The sequence below is a fragment of the Aspergillus multicolor genome, assembly GCF_047715735.1.
Source record: "Aspergillus multicolor strain CBS 133.54 unplaced genomic scaffold BDW74scaffold_22, whole genome shotgun sequence".
Taxonomy (NCBI): Eukaryota; Fungi; Ascomycota; class Eurotiomycetes; order Eurotiales; family Aspergillaceae; genus Aspergillus; species Aspergillus multicolor.
Genome location: NW_027395973.1, coordinates 271936 through 288689, shown reverse-complemented (window position 1 = coordinate 288689; position 16754 = coordinate 271936). Strand labels below are relative to the sequence as shown.

The 16754-nt window shown below is 54.3% G+C and overlaps 7 protein-coding genes across 7 annotated transcripts; 3 read left to right on the top strand and 4 right to left on the bottom strand.

Moving 5' to 3' along the window:
* Positions 1-72: 72 nt before the first annotated feature.
* BDW74DRAFT_169356 (zinc-binding alcohol dehydrogenase family protein) lies at positions 73-1217 on the top strand (the record flags this gene model as incomplete). The annotated part of the gene is made up of 2 exons (XM_073726981.1): positions 73-623; positions 692-1217. The coding sequence occupies 2 exons, from the start codon at positions 73-75 to the stop codon at positions 1215-1217; spliced, it is 1077 nt and encodes a 358-aa protein (XP_073581511.1).
* A 333-nt stretch (positions 1218-1550) lies between these two features.
* On the top strand, positions 1551-3625 carry BDW74DRAFT_157565 (cytochrome P450). The gene is made up of 3 exons (XM_073725167.1): positions 1551-1920; positions 1986-2258; positions 2331-3625. Exons 1-3 carry the CDS (start codon positions 1714-1716, stop codon positions 3474-3476), a joined length of 1626 nt encoding a protein of 541 aa, XP_073581510.1. The 5' UTR covers positions 1551-1713; the 3' UTR covers positions 3477-3625.
* A 41-nt stretch (positions 3626-3666) lies between these two features.
* Positions 3667-4949, top strand: BDW74DRAFT_180481 (putative aldose 1-epimerase family protein; the record flags this gene model as incomplete). Its single annotated transcript, XM_073729765.1, has 3 exons — positions 3667-3952; positions 4018-4713; positions 4762-4949. 3 exons carry the CDS (start codon positions 3667-3669, stop codon positions 4947-4949), a joined length of 1170 nt encoding a protein of 389 aa, XP_073581509.1.
* A 77-nt stretch (positions 4950-5026) lies between these two features.
* BDW74DRAFT_180480 (putative oxidoreductase) lies at positions 5027-5788 on the bottom strand (the record flags this gene model as incomplete). Its single annotated transcript, XM_073729764.1, has 1 exon — positions 5027-5788. The coding sequence occupies one exon, from the start codon at positions 5786-5788 to the stop codon at positions 5027-5029; it is 762 nt and encodes a 253-aa protein (XP_073581508.1).
* Positions 5789-6270: 482 nt separating this feature from the next.
* On the bottom strand, positions 6271-7584 carry BDW74DRAFT_180479 (Zn(II)2Cys6 transcription factor domain-containing protein; the record flags this gene model as incomplete). Its single annotated transcript, XM_073729763.1, has 2 exons — positions 6271-7142; positions 7203-7584. 2 exons carry the CDS (start codon positions 7582-7584, stop codon positions 6271-6273), a joined length of 1254 nt encoding a protein of 417 aa, XP_073581507.1.
* A 2357-nt stretch (positions 7585-9941) lies between these two features.
* On the bottom strand, positions 9942-12505 carry BDW74DRAFT_57405 (MDR family MFS transporter). Its single transcript, XM_073733199.1, has 4 exons — positions 11818-12505; positions 10871-11765; positions 10355-10815; positions 9942-10295 (listed from the first exon to the last, which is right to left on the bottom strand). Exons 1-4 carry the CDS (start codon positions 12016-12018, stop codon positions 10173-10175), a joined length of 1680 nt encoding a protein of 559 aa, XP_073581506.1. The 5' UTR covers positions 12019-12505; the 3' UTR covers positions 9942-10172.
* Positions 12506-13186: 681 nt separating this feature from the next.
* On the bottom strand, positions 13187-14627 carry BDW74DRAFT_180477 (uncharacterized protein; the record flags this gene model as incomplete). The annotated part of the gene is made up of 2 exons (XM_073729762.1): positions 13187-13673; positions 13816-14627. 2 exons carry the CDS (start codon positions 14625-14627, stop codon positions 13187-13189), a joined length of 1299 nt encoding a protein of 432 aa, XP_073581505.1.
* Between the last annotated feature and the right edge of the window lie 2127 nt (positions 14628-16754).

Here is a 16754-nt window from a genome sequence, read left to right as displayed (position 1 = left end):
AGTGCCGCACCTACAATATCGGTTGCTCTAGTACCATTGATTATACCTTCATCCAATTTGATTCTCCCCATCATGTCCGACCTACCACCAAGCCAATCCGCCATCGTCGCTCTAGACGACGGCACCCTCAGTCTCCTCGCCGACATCCCGATCCCCGCACTACAGGACGATATGATCCTCGTCAAGAGTACCCTCGTCGCCCTCAACCCAATTGACACCAAAATGGTCGGCAAGCTCGCAACTCCTGGCTGCATCGCAGGGATGGATTTCGCCGGTGAAGTTATCGCCATTGGCTCCAAGGTCCAAACCGCCACGCCCCTCAAACCAGGCGATCGCGTCTGTGGCGCAGTGCCGGGGATGCACGCTCTTACTCCTGCAGTGGGCGCATTCGCGGAGTATGTTGGTGCGGCGGACCTCACGACGCTGAGGGTGCCAGATCACATGTCGCTTGAGGAGGCGGTTACGCTGGGAAGTGGAATTGGGACGATCGGGCTTGCGCTGTTCAAGTCGCTTGGCGTACCCGGGTGGCCTGGGGCATCGGCGAGGGAGGAAAAGTCGGTGGACGTGCTGGTCTATGGTGGAAGCACAGCGACGGGGACGTTGGCGATTCAGTTGCTGAAACTGTAGGTTTGCGCGGACCTGTACCGTATGGTACTCTCCAACAATCGACACCGTCACTGACGCATCCTAGATCTGGTCTCAACCCCATAACAACCTGTTCCCCGCACAACTTCGCCCTCGTGGAATCTTACGGCGCAACCGCCGTCTTTGACTACCGCAAAGAAACAAGCGCAGATGAGATCCGCAAGCACACGCGCAACTCCCTCAAGTACGTCCTCGACTGCATCTCTGAGCCAGAGACAATGCAGTTCTGCTACAAGTGTCTCGGCCGCTCGGGAGGTAAGTACACTGCCCTGGAGCCATACCCTGAGTTCCTGCATACGCGGCCGAAGACGGTGGTTCCCGACTGGGTTCTGGGCCCTACGCTGCTGGGGAAGAAGCTCGGATGGCCGGAGCCATTTGGGAGGCAGGGGAACCGAGAGGATAGGGAGTTTGGGCTCGAGTGGTTTAGGCTCGCGCAGAGGTTGCTGGATCAGGGTGTGCTAAAGACACATCCGCATCGGATTGTTGGGGAGAATCTTGGGGGGGTGCTAAGTGGGCTTGAGCTGCTGAAGGCGAAGAAGGTTTCTGGGGAGAAGCTTGTGTGCCGTGTCTGATGATATTGTCTGTTTGGTTGGATTTAATTTATTAGATAGGTTACGTTCAAAGTAGGAAAGTCGATATCAGAACGCTGAAGAGGCGATCACTGTCATTATCAATTGGTAGCCTGTGATAGAGGATATATTTGGTGCTCCCTATCTCTCCATTTAGATAGGAGCCCCCATCGTTACTCTGCCTGATTAATCCCATCTTCCTAGTGATGGGCGAAAATGAGAGTTAGGTAGGAGACGAGCACACCTACGTCATCAATAATGTCAAAGTTATTCCCGCTGTCAGCCTTGTCTCCCCGTTCGCCCATCTCCTTGAAAGTCGCCGGTCCTCCAAATCAGCCCATACCGGCGCAATCAACACACCGTCAGCCTTCAAGGAATGAGAATGGTCTATATCTAGCGAGTTTGGACAAAAGCGCACTGCTGTGGCGTCCTGCCTACTTGTATTTGGGATGAGATACTGAGGTATCTTGGAAGGATCATCGAACGAATTACTTTCAAAATGATCTCTTTTCTCGAAGGCTGGCTGTGTACCACTACTTTAACCACCAGCGGCATTGCCCATCAATATTTCATCGGTGGGGAGCATTTGGTGCTGCTGCTCCAAGTGCTGGGTGTCCATTTCGTTGCCTTTGTTGCTTTTGCTGTCTACTGGATGGTCCTCTACCCCCGTTACTTCACCCCCTTCCGCAACATCCCAACTCCATCGGTACGTTCCCTGAGCTACATAACACTGCTTGCATCAGAAGCACTTTGAGAATTGACGATACATAGCGCCGAAACATCCTCACCGGAAACTACCCAGTCCTGTTCCCTGACAACGCATGGGTCCCTCTGCGGGAACTGGCCGAAACCACCCCCAACGACGGTCTCCTCCGCATCTACTCGGCCCTCAGTGGCGAGGCCCTCCTGGTGACAAGTCCTCCGGCAATTAGAGACTTGCTTTCTGTAAATGCCTTTGACTTCGGGCACCAAGATCTAGTCAAGATTGCGATCAAGAGGTTCACCGGCAGCAATCTGGGCTTCCTGAGCAATGATGAGTTCAAGGTATGTGGGCACAACCATTCATTGTATTATCATGGTCAATGCCTCTTCAGTAGATCACTGACGGGAGAAAAGCTCCACCGCAAGAACATGATGCCCGCATTCACCGTCCCCCACGTCCGCCACCTAACGGCCATCTTCTGGGCCAAAGCCCAGAAAATGGCTAGCTGCATGGCTACCGACCTCCGCGCAAATCCGTTCGCCCGTATCAACTTCCGCGAGTACGTGTCCCGGGCAACGCTCGACAACATCGGGCTGGCGGGGATGGGCCACGACTTCGACACGCTCCAACACCCCGACAACGCTTTGCGCAACCACTGCAGAAAACTGATCCTCGATCAGACCCGCGTATTCAGCTGGGTCGGGCTGCTGAGCCGATACTTCGATATGAGACTGGTCATGCGTCTGCCGGTCAAGAAGCTGCGTGAGATCTCGAGCTCGGCGACTTACCTCCGTGGTGTTACGGCGGATGTGATCCAGGCTCGGAGCGAGAAGTTAGAAAAGGCCGAGGATACACGCACAACGAAGGATATTATCACCGTGGCGCTTGCAAGCGGGGTCTTCGAGCAGCGCCATCTCGTCGACCACGTTATGACCTTTCTCACGGCGGGCCCGGAGTCCACCGCTACGGCGTTTGAATGGACGATGTACGAGCTTGGGCGCCGGCCGGATATGCAGAGACGCCTGCGGGACGAGGTCACAGTGGCAATCGGCACAGACGTTGCATCTACAGAGGACGCCGGACTCCGAATCCAAGCCCTGCCCTACCTCAACGCCTTCTGCAGCGAGGTCCTCCGGTGCTACCCCTTCACGCCGATCCTCGCCAAAGTCGCGCAGCGGGACACGACGCTCATGGGATATCGAGTCCCCAAGGGTACGGTGGTCCTGTATTCCGCCGAGATAACGAACCACGACCATACGCTCTGGGGCGCGGATGCAGATGAGTTTAACCCGGAGCGGTGGATGGGCGAGGGGAGGGCAAGGTCCGGCGGGGCGACGAGCAACTATGCCATGCTGACGTTTGGGGCTGGGCCGCGGAGCTGTATTGGGGTGCATTTCGCGCGGGCGACGCTGGGGTGTCTTGTTGCGGCTGTTGTGGCGACGTTTGAGATTGAGCTGGTGAATCCCGAGACGGCGGGGAGGGTCAAGTTTGGGCAGACGATGAAGTCGGCGGAGGGGGTATTTGGAAGGCTGAAGTTTGTGCGGCCGGTTGAAGGCTGAGGGATGATTCAATGTATAGTTGTTTCCATAGCATCCACTGGCTTGTTAGGTATGGTAGGGTTGACGCCTGTATGTCCAATGCCGCCGTCCCCTTTCTGTGTCAAAAGTCGCCGGTCAGAACCGACTACAGAAAATGATATTTCGCAATCCATCTGCCTCTCAAAGATTATCACACGATAGATCAACTACAATGAACATCTGGAAACTCTCCGTCTCCCTCCTCGCCGCCGTCAAATCGGTCTGGACGCGCGGCAGTCCCTTCGCCGCCCTCACAGCCCTCTGGCCCACCAACGAAGAAGGAAAATTCATCATCGAATCCGAGGGCATCCGACTGGCATTCACAAACCACGGCGCAGCGGTTACAAACCTCTGGCTGAACGATACGCACGGCGAGGAGATGGATATCGTGCTGGGGCTGGACGACGCAAGGGCATACCCATCGCTGCCGTCGAACCCGTTCTTGAACGGGGTTATAGGTTCCACCCCTTCCATCCCAACTCTTCAAAATGACTCTTGAATGCACGTCTGATTACGCGCCCAGGGCGATACACCGGCTACCTCAGCACGGCCAGCTACGACCTGGACGGAATGACGTACGCCGTCACCGGCAACGCGCACAACGGGACGGCGCAGTTCAACGGCGGCGATGGGGGCTGGGGCCGGCGGACGTGGGACATCGCCGTGCATACGAACAACAGCATCACCTTCGTGCTGTTTGATAATCGGTGGAATGGGTTCCCTGGGATCTTTGCCTCGTGCGTGACGCACACGGTGACGCCGGGCGAGTGGCGCGTTGCGTTTGGGGTCACACCGCTGCTCAAAGCGGGGCCGATCAATCTGAGCCAGCAGGTCTTCTTTAATCTGGATGGGTTTAGGGGGCGTAATAGTAGCGACGGTGGGGATGGGGGTGGTGGGGGTACGGTGCTCAGCCATCGGCTGAGACTGCCGAGTGCTGGTATGCGGTTTGATGTTGATGAGTGGGGGATTCCGACGGGGGATCTCAGGAGTATTGGACAGGGGAGCGAGTTCGACTTCTGGTCAGTGGATAAGGCTGTTGGGGAGGTGGTTCAGGAGGGCAGTGCTTGGCTGGACGTGACTTATGCGCTCGCCCATAAGCCGCTGGGTGACAAGGAAGCTGAGCCGGTGGCTATTCTCTCCTCGAAGCTATCTGGGGTTACCATGGAGCTGTATACGGATCACGACGCTCTCCATGTTCATACCTGGGAGAATAACATGGGTAACATGTTCCTATGCCTATATAATGGTTCTCACTAACAGTCTATAGAGGACATGCGGTTGAAGAAAGGGCAGGGGGCAGGCAAAGTCCCTCGACATGGGGCAATATCTCTAGAGATGCAGGACTGGCCAGATGCCGTACATCACCCGGAATGGAGACACAGAAAGACCATTTGGGGTATGGACGGACTGTATACGCGATTTGCTACTTATAAGTTTTCGGTCGAGGGGAAATAAGGAGTGTTTCGATATGCACGGGAAAACGAACATGTTTATATAGAAGCAATTCATTATATGACTATAGACAAACCCATTTAAACAGCCACCATCTTAGGCGTAACCTCATGGGCATCAGCAACCTCAACGTCGGGTACAGAGCCATATCCCCAACACTCCGCCATCACCGCCGCAATCCTCTGCACATCCCCCGTCTTCACCGGAATCTCATGACCCCCCTGAAACCTGACCACGGTCGCCAGCCCCGGATTGAAGTACTGCCTCATCAACCTCGTCCCCTTAGCCGACCACGGATCCGCACTCCCCTGCACATGCACAGAGACAATATCCAGCGATGGCCGCGGAGCTCCAGCATTGCCAGGGGATCCCAACCCTGAAGCCGTGCCCAACGATAACTCCGGCCCAATCCCACAAACCATAATCGCAAACTTGATGTTCCGCCCCAGCTCGGGGTCAAGACAAACCGCCACCGCAACTCTCGTCCCCTGCGAGAACCCCATGACGCCGACGACAGCGCTCCCACTTGCACGCTCGCGCTCAATGACTTCTTTCAAAGATTCACGAACAATGCGGCGCTCCCGCTCGACGTCTTCGGCTGTGACGTCGAACAGCCCGATTGTGTTGGGGTCCTGGTGCCAGCGTCGATACGGTTTGATGTGTGCGTAGTGCGGGTGCACGCCGACGCCGGCCTGGGGGGTTGTGATGGGGGAGTTGAGGAAGAGGAGGCGGAAGTGCGGAGAGAGGGCGTTGCTGAGCTGTTGGCATTGCGTGCGGAAGATGGCGCCGTTACTGCCGTGGCCGTGGAGGCAGAGAATTGCGGGTTTTGGCTCGGTGGTCATGGTCGTTCTGCTGGGTTAATTGTAGGGTGTGAGGTTGCTGCTACGGCTGGGCAGTGGCTTGAGTCTTGAGTTGGAACTGGGAGTTCTGGATTCCAAATCAGCTGCTGCTAAGGTTAACGGGTCGACTCAGCTTGATGGCATGGCTGCTGCCACTTTCATCCGCATAAGTTCACGATGTGTCTGTATCTTTTTGCATAATCCGCCGTGCGAGCTGCATCGCTGAAACCTCCGGACATGCCGGTGGGTATATCGAAAGATACCGGACCGGCGACTTCTTCTGTGGAGCACTGCCTGGCTATCGTTCATAGGGTGGTCATGGATTCTAGCCCATCAGTGTTCATTTCCCCCGAGGCAGGAGCGACAAAAATCCCGAGATTCTTGATTGAGGGGCCTAAGCAGAGTAGATGTAACGAGGAATATGAGCCTAAGGCCTGTCTATCTATTCTAGTAGGGTGACATGACGTCCAAACTCCAAATCATACTTATGGATTAACCATAACCTGCGCCAATTTCTCAAGCAAAGATGCCTCATTCTCAGAAATCATATTCACCGCAGCCTGTATCGATCTGTTCGCCGCCGTAGCCGGCGGCGGTGGTGACAAGCCATGGGGCAACGGTGGCACCTCCTGCTGCAACTGCCCCGGCATAAGGAGACTAATCGCATCGCGAAGCTGATGCACCATACTGGAGATCATATAAGCACCAACCGAGATGCTCATGGCCGGCTGAGACGCAAGGTTGAAGATGCCCATACTCACGAGCGCCAGACTTCCAGCATGGGTCTTAAGATGGTCCACGGCAAGGTCTAGCAGCTGAAGAGCGTATGCGTATGATGTCGCGACTTGCAGTACGGTGATATAGTTTATTCTTAGCGGGTCAAACGGCCCTCCTTGTCTTTGCCGTGGTTCGTCGTAGCCAGGTTGTCGGGGTCCAGCGCTGATACTGTTTGGGGTTAATGGGGGTCCAGTTGTCGCCGTCTTATTAGCCGTATTCCTGTTGTGGTCTGAGCTGGGGCGATGGACTGGCATGGGGAGCAGCTCAAGCAGGTCTTTGCAGGCCATCATGACTTCGTCGAGTGCCGGCTGAGGTCCGGTGGACGGTTCGCTCGCACTTTTCAGCATATTGCTCAGGTGGGACTGTAGCCGTAGGAGCTCATCTGCGCCGATCGACATGACTACAGGGCCTGACTCCTTTTCTGAAGCCCCGGGGTCGGAATCAGAGAGATCGGATACCCATCGGTTCTCGATCGGATGACAGACGTAGTGGTCATGCCCGTGTCCGCCGGCGGGATCATCATGAGCTAGATGCGTAAGCTGCCGGGAATAGAACCCTAGATCCCAGTTTAGATTGTCACCTGGTTGTGTTTTAGCTGTTGTGCCCTTGCATGCAGGGTGTGCAGGTGTTTGTACCTTACCTTCAGAGAGAAGTACTGGATCCAGGAGCCCGAGCACTGGCTCGAGATCGCCGGGACTGCCAGGACCGGGCCCGTCGTGCCCAAATGTAGGTGCTGGTACTGCAGAGACTGTCTCAACGTGGTCAACAGGATGCGGCACTGCAGTACCACGCCGATTCTCAGTCTGAACGACCCGCCGTTTAGAATGTCTCGCATGACTGTCAGAAGCTCCTTTCTGCGACGTCCGCGGTCGGCCAATCCGTGCACTGGTGTTGTACACGCAATCTATATCGAGCCTCTCGCACCGGTCGCACCGGCTCTCCGCCCCACTGGTACGAGTGCATCGGTTCTTGAGTTCGTGGCAGCGGTCGCATGCCGCGCGGAGCCTCCGTTCTCCGTTCATTGTCTTCCCGACGGCTGCAACAAACATCCACTTGGTAGATCAATAGAGGGGACTGTGAGATCGTCTTATAAGTGGCGCAAAGGTTCGGGCCGCCCCTCCCTTTCGCCTTTTCGCCTGGAGTTGGTGCACTGTAGCCGCCCGGGGGTAAAAGATACGACGTCGATAGCCCCAAATATTCAGCCCCCAACACGCGGGACGTAAGTCGTGGAGGTCGTCTACCCCTCCTCTGAGCTGCAGGGGTATGAGGTGTGCGAGAGCATTTTCCGTATACGTATCAGTTTAGGTACTGGCTCCATCTGGCGGGAAGGTATCCCGATCGACCCGTGGCGCCCCACCTACTATAGCGTCTGCGTGGCACTTTTGACCTAGGGTTACCCACTTGCAAAGCGCATCAAATAAAGCTAGACTCGGGCAAGCAAGGGAGGGCTTTATCGGCCGTGATAAAACGCGGAGAACGCTCTTGATTGCTCGTGGACAGATACTTGTTTGCGGTCGGCTGCAGGGCCCTAGGCTTAATCGGAGATGGCGTTTCTTGGGGCTCAGCTGCCTGACGCACAGCATAGCCTGAATCAGTACTGATGGCCCGCCTGGCTTGGAATAGCCGATCTGGGTTGTGCTCGGCGTGTGGCAATAGTGTGTTACCGTGTCCACTGTTCAAGGACGCCGCCCAGTGGCCAAGTATTGCTTGGGGTTCTTGGTAAGTCTTCGACAATTCTTGGTGATAACCACGCGATTTTCAAGCCGAAATAGAGGATGTTATCGATCTCCTCTCATATTTCTCCCAGCGTAGTCGAGAATTCAACTTCACTGCACTGGCCCAAGGGGAACTTAGCTTGGCAACAGGGCACCCTGACCCGACCAGATAATCCTAGGCACCAACGGAACTTCTCCGTCAATCAGATTGTTCCAACCGTATAAGCAGCGGTTCCTCCCAAAACATGCAATTCACGCTGCTTCTCAGTTGCTTTCCTGCGGCCTACCAGGCTGCGCACGCTTGGCGCCCCCGAGCCGAGACTGATAGTCGATCGCTTCGACGGAATTAAGTGCGCCTCGCGGGACTACTGTTGTGACATTTGCTCCGCCGCTGCACCTTGTGCATGGCCCCCGAGCATCGAAAACGAATGAGTTCGCTTAAGGCGTCCTGTTCAAGCTTGCCTTGCGTCAGTCTGCGCCGCCAAGCGCCGCCGCCCCTAGCGAGGTAGGTAGGTAGGACCGCCAACAGTCGACACGGAGACTTTCTGTCCACCACCCTACTGGAGAGTGTAAATCGCCGGAGGAGCTTGATTTGACTGGACGAGCGGTTAGTGAGTCTTAGCGCGGTATTAAAATGGCAGCCAAGTAGTGAATGGAAGACCACCTCACATACCAACAGCGCAATCCTGTCAATGCCCACATTGCCAGAAGAGTCAGGCTGAGATTCGTCAATCAACCTGTCTTAATACCACATAGTACCGTGCCAGAAAGCCCACTAATACAGAATCCCTCTGTGCGGCACCCCCCAAGAATGGAAGCAGAAAGCAACCTGTTACAGTCCTATGACCGGCGGGTGGAATGTAAATCCCATCATAGTAATGCCAGAGCCTCTGCATTCGCCCAGTTCTGTGCGCAGGATCTTCAATTAGTTGTTTTCGGCCCACGAGGGGGCTGTAGGGCGCCGTTGGGCTGAAGGACGTGGTTCTTTGCGGGAATTGAGCGTTGAAGAAGGACTGCGTAGGTTACGGGAGATGATTAGCACGAACATGAACAAATAGATAGCTACGGTAGGCCAAGGAATTGCCATACGTAGCTCGCCGCAACATGCCTTATCTCGCCATCGCCCAACTTCGCAAGATCCATGCAAGCTAGCAACTGGATCTCGAGGCGACCCCATACAAACTGCGGGTCCTGGTGACGAGGCCCCTCTTCGTCTCCTGTGACTGCTTGATTATCCAGGTGATGGTAAGCCCGGCCTTACACCCGTTATCGAAGATTCAGGTTGTGGAGGCGAATGGGAGGCGCGTATTATTACACTCCAGCGGGAGTTGAGGCGGAGGGGTCTCGCGACGTCGAGGTCTGCGAGACGCTAGTGATATACCGATCTCGTTGTAAGTGATGACAACGAGAGCGACGTAGATGATGACGGCGAGTTGGGATTTGGAAGACGAAAGACGCAGAAGACCAGGGTTGGCGAAGTTTGATGTCTTCGGAGGTGAGGGGATTGTGTCCGAGGGAGCCGGGTGTTCTTTCCTCAAGTTGCTTTGTCATTGAGATACGGTTGGAATAAAACAGTTGAGAAATCAGTAGTGCTCGCGTCCCTGTCTACCTGCGTATTCTATGTAAACTTGTTTACTTAGTGTGACCATGGTTGATGAAGTCGGCTGAGATGAGATCAGCTTCTGTTTATACGACTGCTATAGATAATAATAGGCTGGCACGAAATTGTAATCCTTTCTATTATATACAAAGGTCGAATCGGACGTAGAAAGTGGCGTGTTTCCCAATATGTACCAGACAATCCATCGCTCTTTCCTCTCGTCCAATCAACTTGAAATCCATCAAGAGAAGAGATGCAATTGAACCAATAGAAAAATAAAGAAGAATCCGCATCTCTACTGTTGTCTAACGTCGGTCTCAGCCCCTTCCGGGTCACTTGTCTTCTTGTCCGTAATCCTCTCCCATTTGACTCCAAAGGCCAAGAAGAAAGCTATAGCAGTGGTAGCAACAGCAACAAACTACCAACCGGTTAGTTTTCAACCCTCCGATAGCGCTAACATAGAAAAGAACCACTCACGAAAGTCGACGTAATCGCCGCATTATAAGCCTCCAGTATCAGATCCAAGGAGTCCGGAAACTTCTGCTGCGCAGTCCGCCGTACACTCGCCGTCCCCGCATCCTCGAGCACCGCAATCTGCCGCGCATCCAAACCTGCATGATTCGCGAGTTCCGGACCAAGTGTTGAACGGAACACAATACCCCCAAGAACCTGCGTGACCGTCGCGCCGAGATACTGGAAGAACAGGTTCAGCGAGACCGCAACGGGCATGAGCTCGGGCTTGTCGCGCACGGTATGCTGCACAATCAGCGAGGGCATCTGCTGCGCCATGCCGACGCCCAGACCTCCAATGACCTGAAATCCGATCCAGTGGCTGGAGGGCGTGTCGAAAGTGGAGAATTGCGAGTACAACGCCGCGGCGGTGCACATGAATATGGGGCCGACGTAGAGCCAGGGATTGTAGTAGTGGATCTTGCGGGCTGTTCGGGGTTGAAGTTAGTCTCAATTCTCAAATATGTGTTTTGAAAAGCATACCCAGGATACCAGCCGTCAGGGTCCCGACAATCTGCGATAGCACCGACGCCAGCACACGCGTTCCGCTCTGCAGCGGGCTCGCACCTTGCACCGCCTGAAACCACTCGGGGAGGTAGTAGTTCAAGATTCCGACGGAGCCAAAGTGGCAGAACGAGAAGAGGACGCTGAAAGTGATAGTGCGGCGGACGACGACATTCCCCGGGATCATCGCGCCCTCGCCTTTATAGCCCTCCCAGGCAACGAAGATGATGAGCATCACGCCCGCGCCCACAAACAAGCCGATAATTGTCGCCGAGCCCCAACGCTTCTCGGTCCCACCCCACATCATAGCCAGGAGCAACATGAAGATCGCCGGGATGAAAATGGCACAACCGATGAGATCGAGGCTCAATATCCGCTGGGTCACGGTTCGATCGCGTTGGATTGACGGCGGCTTGAAGAAACATAACATTGAGAGCAGGGTCAGCGCGCCCGGGGGCAGGTTCACCCAGAAGCACCAGCGCCATGTCGCTTTTTCCGTGAAGGCGCCACCAATGACGGGCGCAAGGACGAGGCCCAGCGCGAAGCAGCTGCTGCATATTCCCAATAGGAGTGGCTTTGATTTCTCGGGGGAGACGGTGAGCACGATGACGAAGCCGCCGCTTGCGACGCCGGATGCGCCAATGCCTGCAATGGCGCGGCCCCCGATGAACGTGTTGCTGTTGGGTGCGAAGCCGCAGACAAGACTGCCGACGAGGAATACGGAGAAGAAGGAGATGTAGATCCAGCGAAGCGGGAACGTTGAACTGAGTTTCCCAGCCAGCGGAGTCAGGGCGCATGTTGTGAGTGTGTAGGCCGCTGGGTACCAGGCTAGCTGCGAGGTATCGTTGAAGTCGGACGTGATGGATGGGATGGCCTGGTTGTGTTAGTGGATTTTCTTAGACAAGGCTGGTCTTATGGTGTGGTACCGTTGCGATGACAAAAATATCCAGCGACATCAGGAACGCGCCAAAACAAATGCCGACAAAAATGGCAAGGAGCTTGAATCCATGCATCGCGTTCGCGTTCGTCTCTGCCTCGGGACTGGTCGCATGCTGGGTTGAAGCGGAGGATTGGGTCGGCGCAGGACTGTCGCCATCTTCTTCTGGCTTGCTAGGGGACTCAGCCATACTCGAGATTGAGATCTCGCTGTTGCACCATGAAACAGGAGCGGCAGCAAATGCGATCTGGTGAAGGGGCAGATGATCACAATGCTTGACTGCGCCGCTCGGAGCGTGTTGGACCGGCGGTTGTCGGGCGCAAAAGTCGCCGGTCTAAAAGGACAGCCCGGTTTCATCCTTCTACCACTTGAGATCCTCTACCTTATTTCCTGGTCCTCGACTCAATAACAACTCCAATAACAACTCCATGGATCAGAACTGGGGCTCCGGCCAGCACCTTGCTGCATTAGGGCTATCCTGCCTGATTCTGATTCTGTTCCTGCGTTCGGGCCCCTCCATCAACGGCAGCAGGCACTGCAGCCAAGGTGTCTAGGCACGAACACAGACACTAGACATGGACATGGACATGGACCTAATTCCCAGTCCATCGAATATCGATATCAGTACAGGCAGAGGAGGAGCGCCTAATGCGGATGGGAAACGAGGCAGAGCTAGACGACTGGTTTTCGAGTAACCGGGCTATAATAGGTTTATTTCAGGAGTCGGATCGGCATATAGCTTGGGAAGACTTACCTTATCCTCAAATTTCCCGTCATTTGTAGTGGCCAGGAGACGATCTGCAGTGCAAATCGCTCTTGGGACATGGTGCGCAAAGAAATGGAGGTCAACGGATAGTACGGAGTAGGTAGTAAGTAGTCCACCTTGATCACCCGTTCTTGTTATTCTGCCTGCTCTTCGCCATATCTGGTGGCGTACCAACAAGCCCGTTAAAAACCAAGACACCTGTGCTGGATCTTGGCCAGTTTAGGGCTGGATTGCCACCACCCTTCCGTTCGAAGTACTACATAAAACAAAAAAACATACAACAGCTGGGATTCGCATGTGGTCACCCACCATACTACTAACCAGCCGGCGTGTGGCTTAAGTACGGCTGAGCGGACGGGAAGCCCTGTTCTCCACACCCTGTGGTCGTATGTGATATCAATAAGGGGTATTTACGTTGATAATAAAAAGAGCAGGAATTTCAAGCCCAGCTTCCGGGCACCAAGCGCCTGAGCCAGTGCTTAACAGAAGACAAAGAGGTATGAGGTTATAGTAGGTGTGCCATAACAGAAGCGGATCCGCGCGGACGAGATGAGATGGGACGGGATAACCTTGAAATTTGCTCCACCCTGCCCTAATTCGACGTGCTCTCCTCAACAGCCAGCATCGCCAAACGCCTCGCCACCTCGGGCATCCCGATGCTTCTCCAGACATCCGGTTTGTCACGGGCCCTCGCGGAACCAGCCGCAGTTGCAGGTAGGCCATCCCAGTCCGACAGGAAGAAGTAAACACCGGCCTCGGAGACAAAGTTCGCTCGGTCCAGCACAACCGCAAACATGCGGACAGGACGACGGAGCATCACAATCGCGGTGCCGATTGGATCTTCTCTGAGTTGTGGGAAGACACGGTGAGGTGCAGGCGGTTCCTCCTGGTCGATGCCGGCGGATAAGGTGTGCAGAACGCCGACCTTGTAGTCAGATGGTTGCTGGCTCAATGCCTTGATGTGGGCAGGGCGGATTCCGGACCATATACTGGGTCCTGTATCTGGGATGATGAATATAAGGTTTAGTGTTTTAGGGGCAGGGAGGTGGGTGAGCAAAGCTGCGGCGAAGAGGCAAGCACTGGTTTACAGGAGAGGTAGCACGGCTGGGCCGCGGAGGTGACTGAGAAATGGAGCGTGGACTATGTAATGCATGTCGGGCTCCGTGAATTTCTTTTTGTTCGTGAATGGTTACCATATTGGAGTTATGGGAGACTCGGAACTCTTTGTCAAGGGTAAATTCATTGAACTGCTGGTCGAGCTGCTGACGGATCGTCTCCGCTAACACGGGAACTGGGTCAGGGGGGCGAACTTCGTCAGTGTCCACCGCAAATTGAAGACAGGCGTCGACATTGCTCGCATGGTAGAAGACATCGCTAACCACATGCTGGTGAATCTCTTTTTGATCGGTTTCGCGGGATACTGACAGCTCGAATGCTTCTGAGTAGAGTACTTCCTCGCTCCAGAATCCTGAAACTTTCCTCTGGCTGACATCAACGCCGGGACGGGTGCTCGAGAAGCTGCGGGTGAAGTCGAGAAAGTCAGGTCCTTGCCCCGCCTCGGCGTAGCTGGAGTCTTCGATCTCGCCGCCAAGTCGGTAGCTATGGGACCGTAGAAGAATGACACGGCCAAGAGGCCTCTTGCCTCGAAATGCGTGGAAGAATAGAGGGATCAAAGGAGGAGCGTCTGATGCTCCGGACCGGCTTTGCCCTTTGCGGTAAGCGACCTCGCGGCGGTTGTGCTCTATGCAGTCGAAGGCGTCCATAGGGCAGTACGAGTAGATCTCGAACAGAGGTATCTTCTCGTCATTCCAGGAGGTTTGCAAGAGATAATGTTGGAGTTGTTCGTGGTCGTGGTCTAGGGGGACCAGGCTGTAGGTCTGGATGGGAACTAGATCGCTCGCGTCAGGTTCCCAGTCGGACTCGAAGTATTGTTCCAGAGCAACCAGAAGGCCGAGGTGGTCATTATAGTGGCGGACTTGCTGCCACCCGGTCTTAGAACTGCCATAATCACTCTCGGAGCTGCTCTCTGTCATTTGCAGTTGGATGGTTGATGAAGGAAGGTGAGATGAGGGGAAGGGACGTTGCTATCTTGACAAGGCGCTAGGCCTGCCTGGGAATACACTGTGATGTCCAAATAGTGACCTCCAGCCCTTCCCTCTTCGACCGAATTAGACACATTCATCCGTGCTACCTAGATTACCTTTTGAAAACCTCCATAAACTCTACTATCCACTTAATCCTTCAGGCTCGGTAGTCTTACTTAGCCTCCAGGACGTATTTATCTCGATTGGGGTTAAAAGCTGACCTGTATGCTTAGCACTCGAGGTCGTCTTGCGGAGGCATCCAGTCCTAAGGTATTACTAGGCAAAATAGCTGCCCGAAGGCGTTGCCGCTTATAATCTCCTTGGATAGATTTCCTACCACAGACAACCGACTTAGAAGGGCTTTGGGAAATACAACAGTAGCAAACTTCAAGATTAACGAATAGCAACTATCTCTCGTTCTATCTTTATGAATATATTGTCCGTCGTATCCTGGCTGTTGAGAACCGCCATATCCACGATCAAGTAGATACGTAGAGCAAAGCTAGATTTCTGCCTCCCCCTACGTAGGTCTTTGGGTCCTCCTGCAAATGTCCTGGTTATTTATCGTTCGTAATAGGGATGGGTTTGTCTGAGTTTGACCTCGTTCATGTTTGGTGAAGTGGTGTATGCGGCTCTCTAGCTGGAGGTACAGGGACAGCGTCGGCTTCTTTGCTACGATAAGGAATAGTACCCGTGGTGAGCATACCGCAATACTCCCCATTCTTTCATGCTAGGGGGTCACTTATCTGAGTTTACCGAATGAAGGATAGCTCACTGGGCGTGCCCGAGCCTGCATTGACAGTCATTGTGGCAGACTAGTGCTCTTTGAGTTGACGAGGTCCCGAATACCAGGAGCTTTTCTCAAGGTTCGGACTTCCCAGATCCTTGATAGAGCTCTATCACTGCTAATAGCTCCTGTAAACGCAGAATATGGCGTTGTGCCACTGCACGAAGGAGTCTTCTTGGTCACGGCCATCGCTTATGGAGAAAGCACTCGTGCACCTGCATGTTTAAATCACTACTCTAACCCCGTCGTGCTTGGCCTGTACCGCGGAAGTAGTTATAGACCCAGGACTAATGCATTTCTCCCCTTATAGCGGCACTCGAGTTGCGGCCGGTCTTATAGTACTTTTGGATGAATTGGGGTTCGAGTTGGTCGCAAGTTTACCGTGTGGAATCGAAGGTCTTGTAGCGGTACTTTGCCGCTGGGGGCAAGTGGTTTGCTTGAGAATGTTGTCCATCGTTGATTTTGTCTAGTCTGGCCGAACCGTGGAATAGATGGACTCGGGGGGTCGTATGGTAGCTCGCGGATCCCTAACAACTCTCCATGTCAGCGAACTATAAGGTATCTCGGAAACAATCGCCACTGCAGCTCCTAGCTTGAAAGGGGCACTCAATTAAGTAAAAGAATTATCTCCTTAAACCCCAGCGGCCTTCTTATCGGCGCTTTAAGAGTGATTCTGGCCTTTTCTTCCGGTGCTTTGCTCATGAATGTATCCAGAGATGGCGGGGGTCATTGCGGAGGAGAGTTATGCTGTTGAGATCGGGGTTGTGATCACACAAAGAGGCTGAAATGAGATTGAGAGGGCCTGTCAGTGAGGATGGCGCTGAAATGGAAGTCGTAACTCTCTTTTTGTGGCTTTCAGACTCCTAAAGGATCTCCGGCATCAGCGGTCGAGGGGCAGAATTGCAGCGGCTGGAATTGGTTTCCGCAAATGCTGGCAGGGGTAGGCGTTAGTGAAGGTTGAAGTTTTTGATTTTCGTTTATTGAGGTACTGGAGATCTCGTACGGAGGCAGGATAAGGAGGGTGGTCAGGGCGTGATAGCGACCGGTGGTAGTCGCCAAGATAGACAGTGCCTGCCGTACCCATTAGACGCGCTCGAAGCAAAACTGCTCGAGGCAATGTCTTTTATCGGTCGCTTTTTGCCCTGAACGGTGTCGCTGGGTTGGCTTTATTATTGAAAGAAGTCGAGGGAACTGGGAGAGACTGACGGCGGTGCCCCATCGGCTCCCGATTTGCTCAACTGATAGCATTTCTAGCAGACGACAGCAACGCGCGATTCGGGATAGCTATA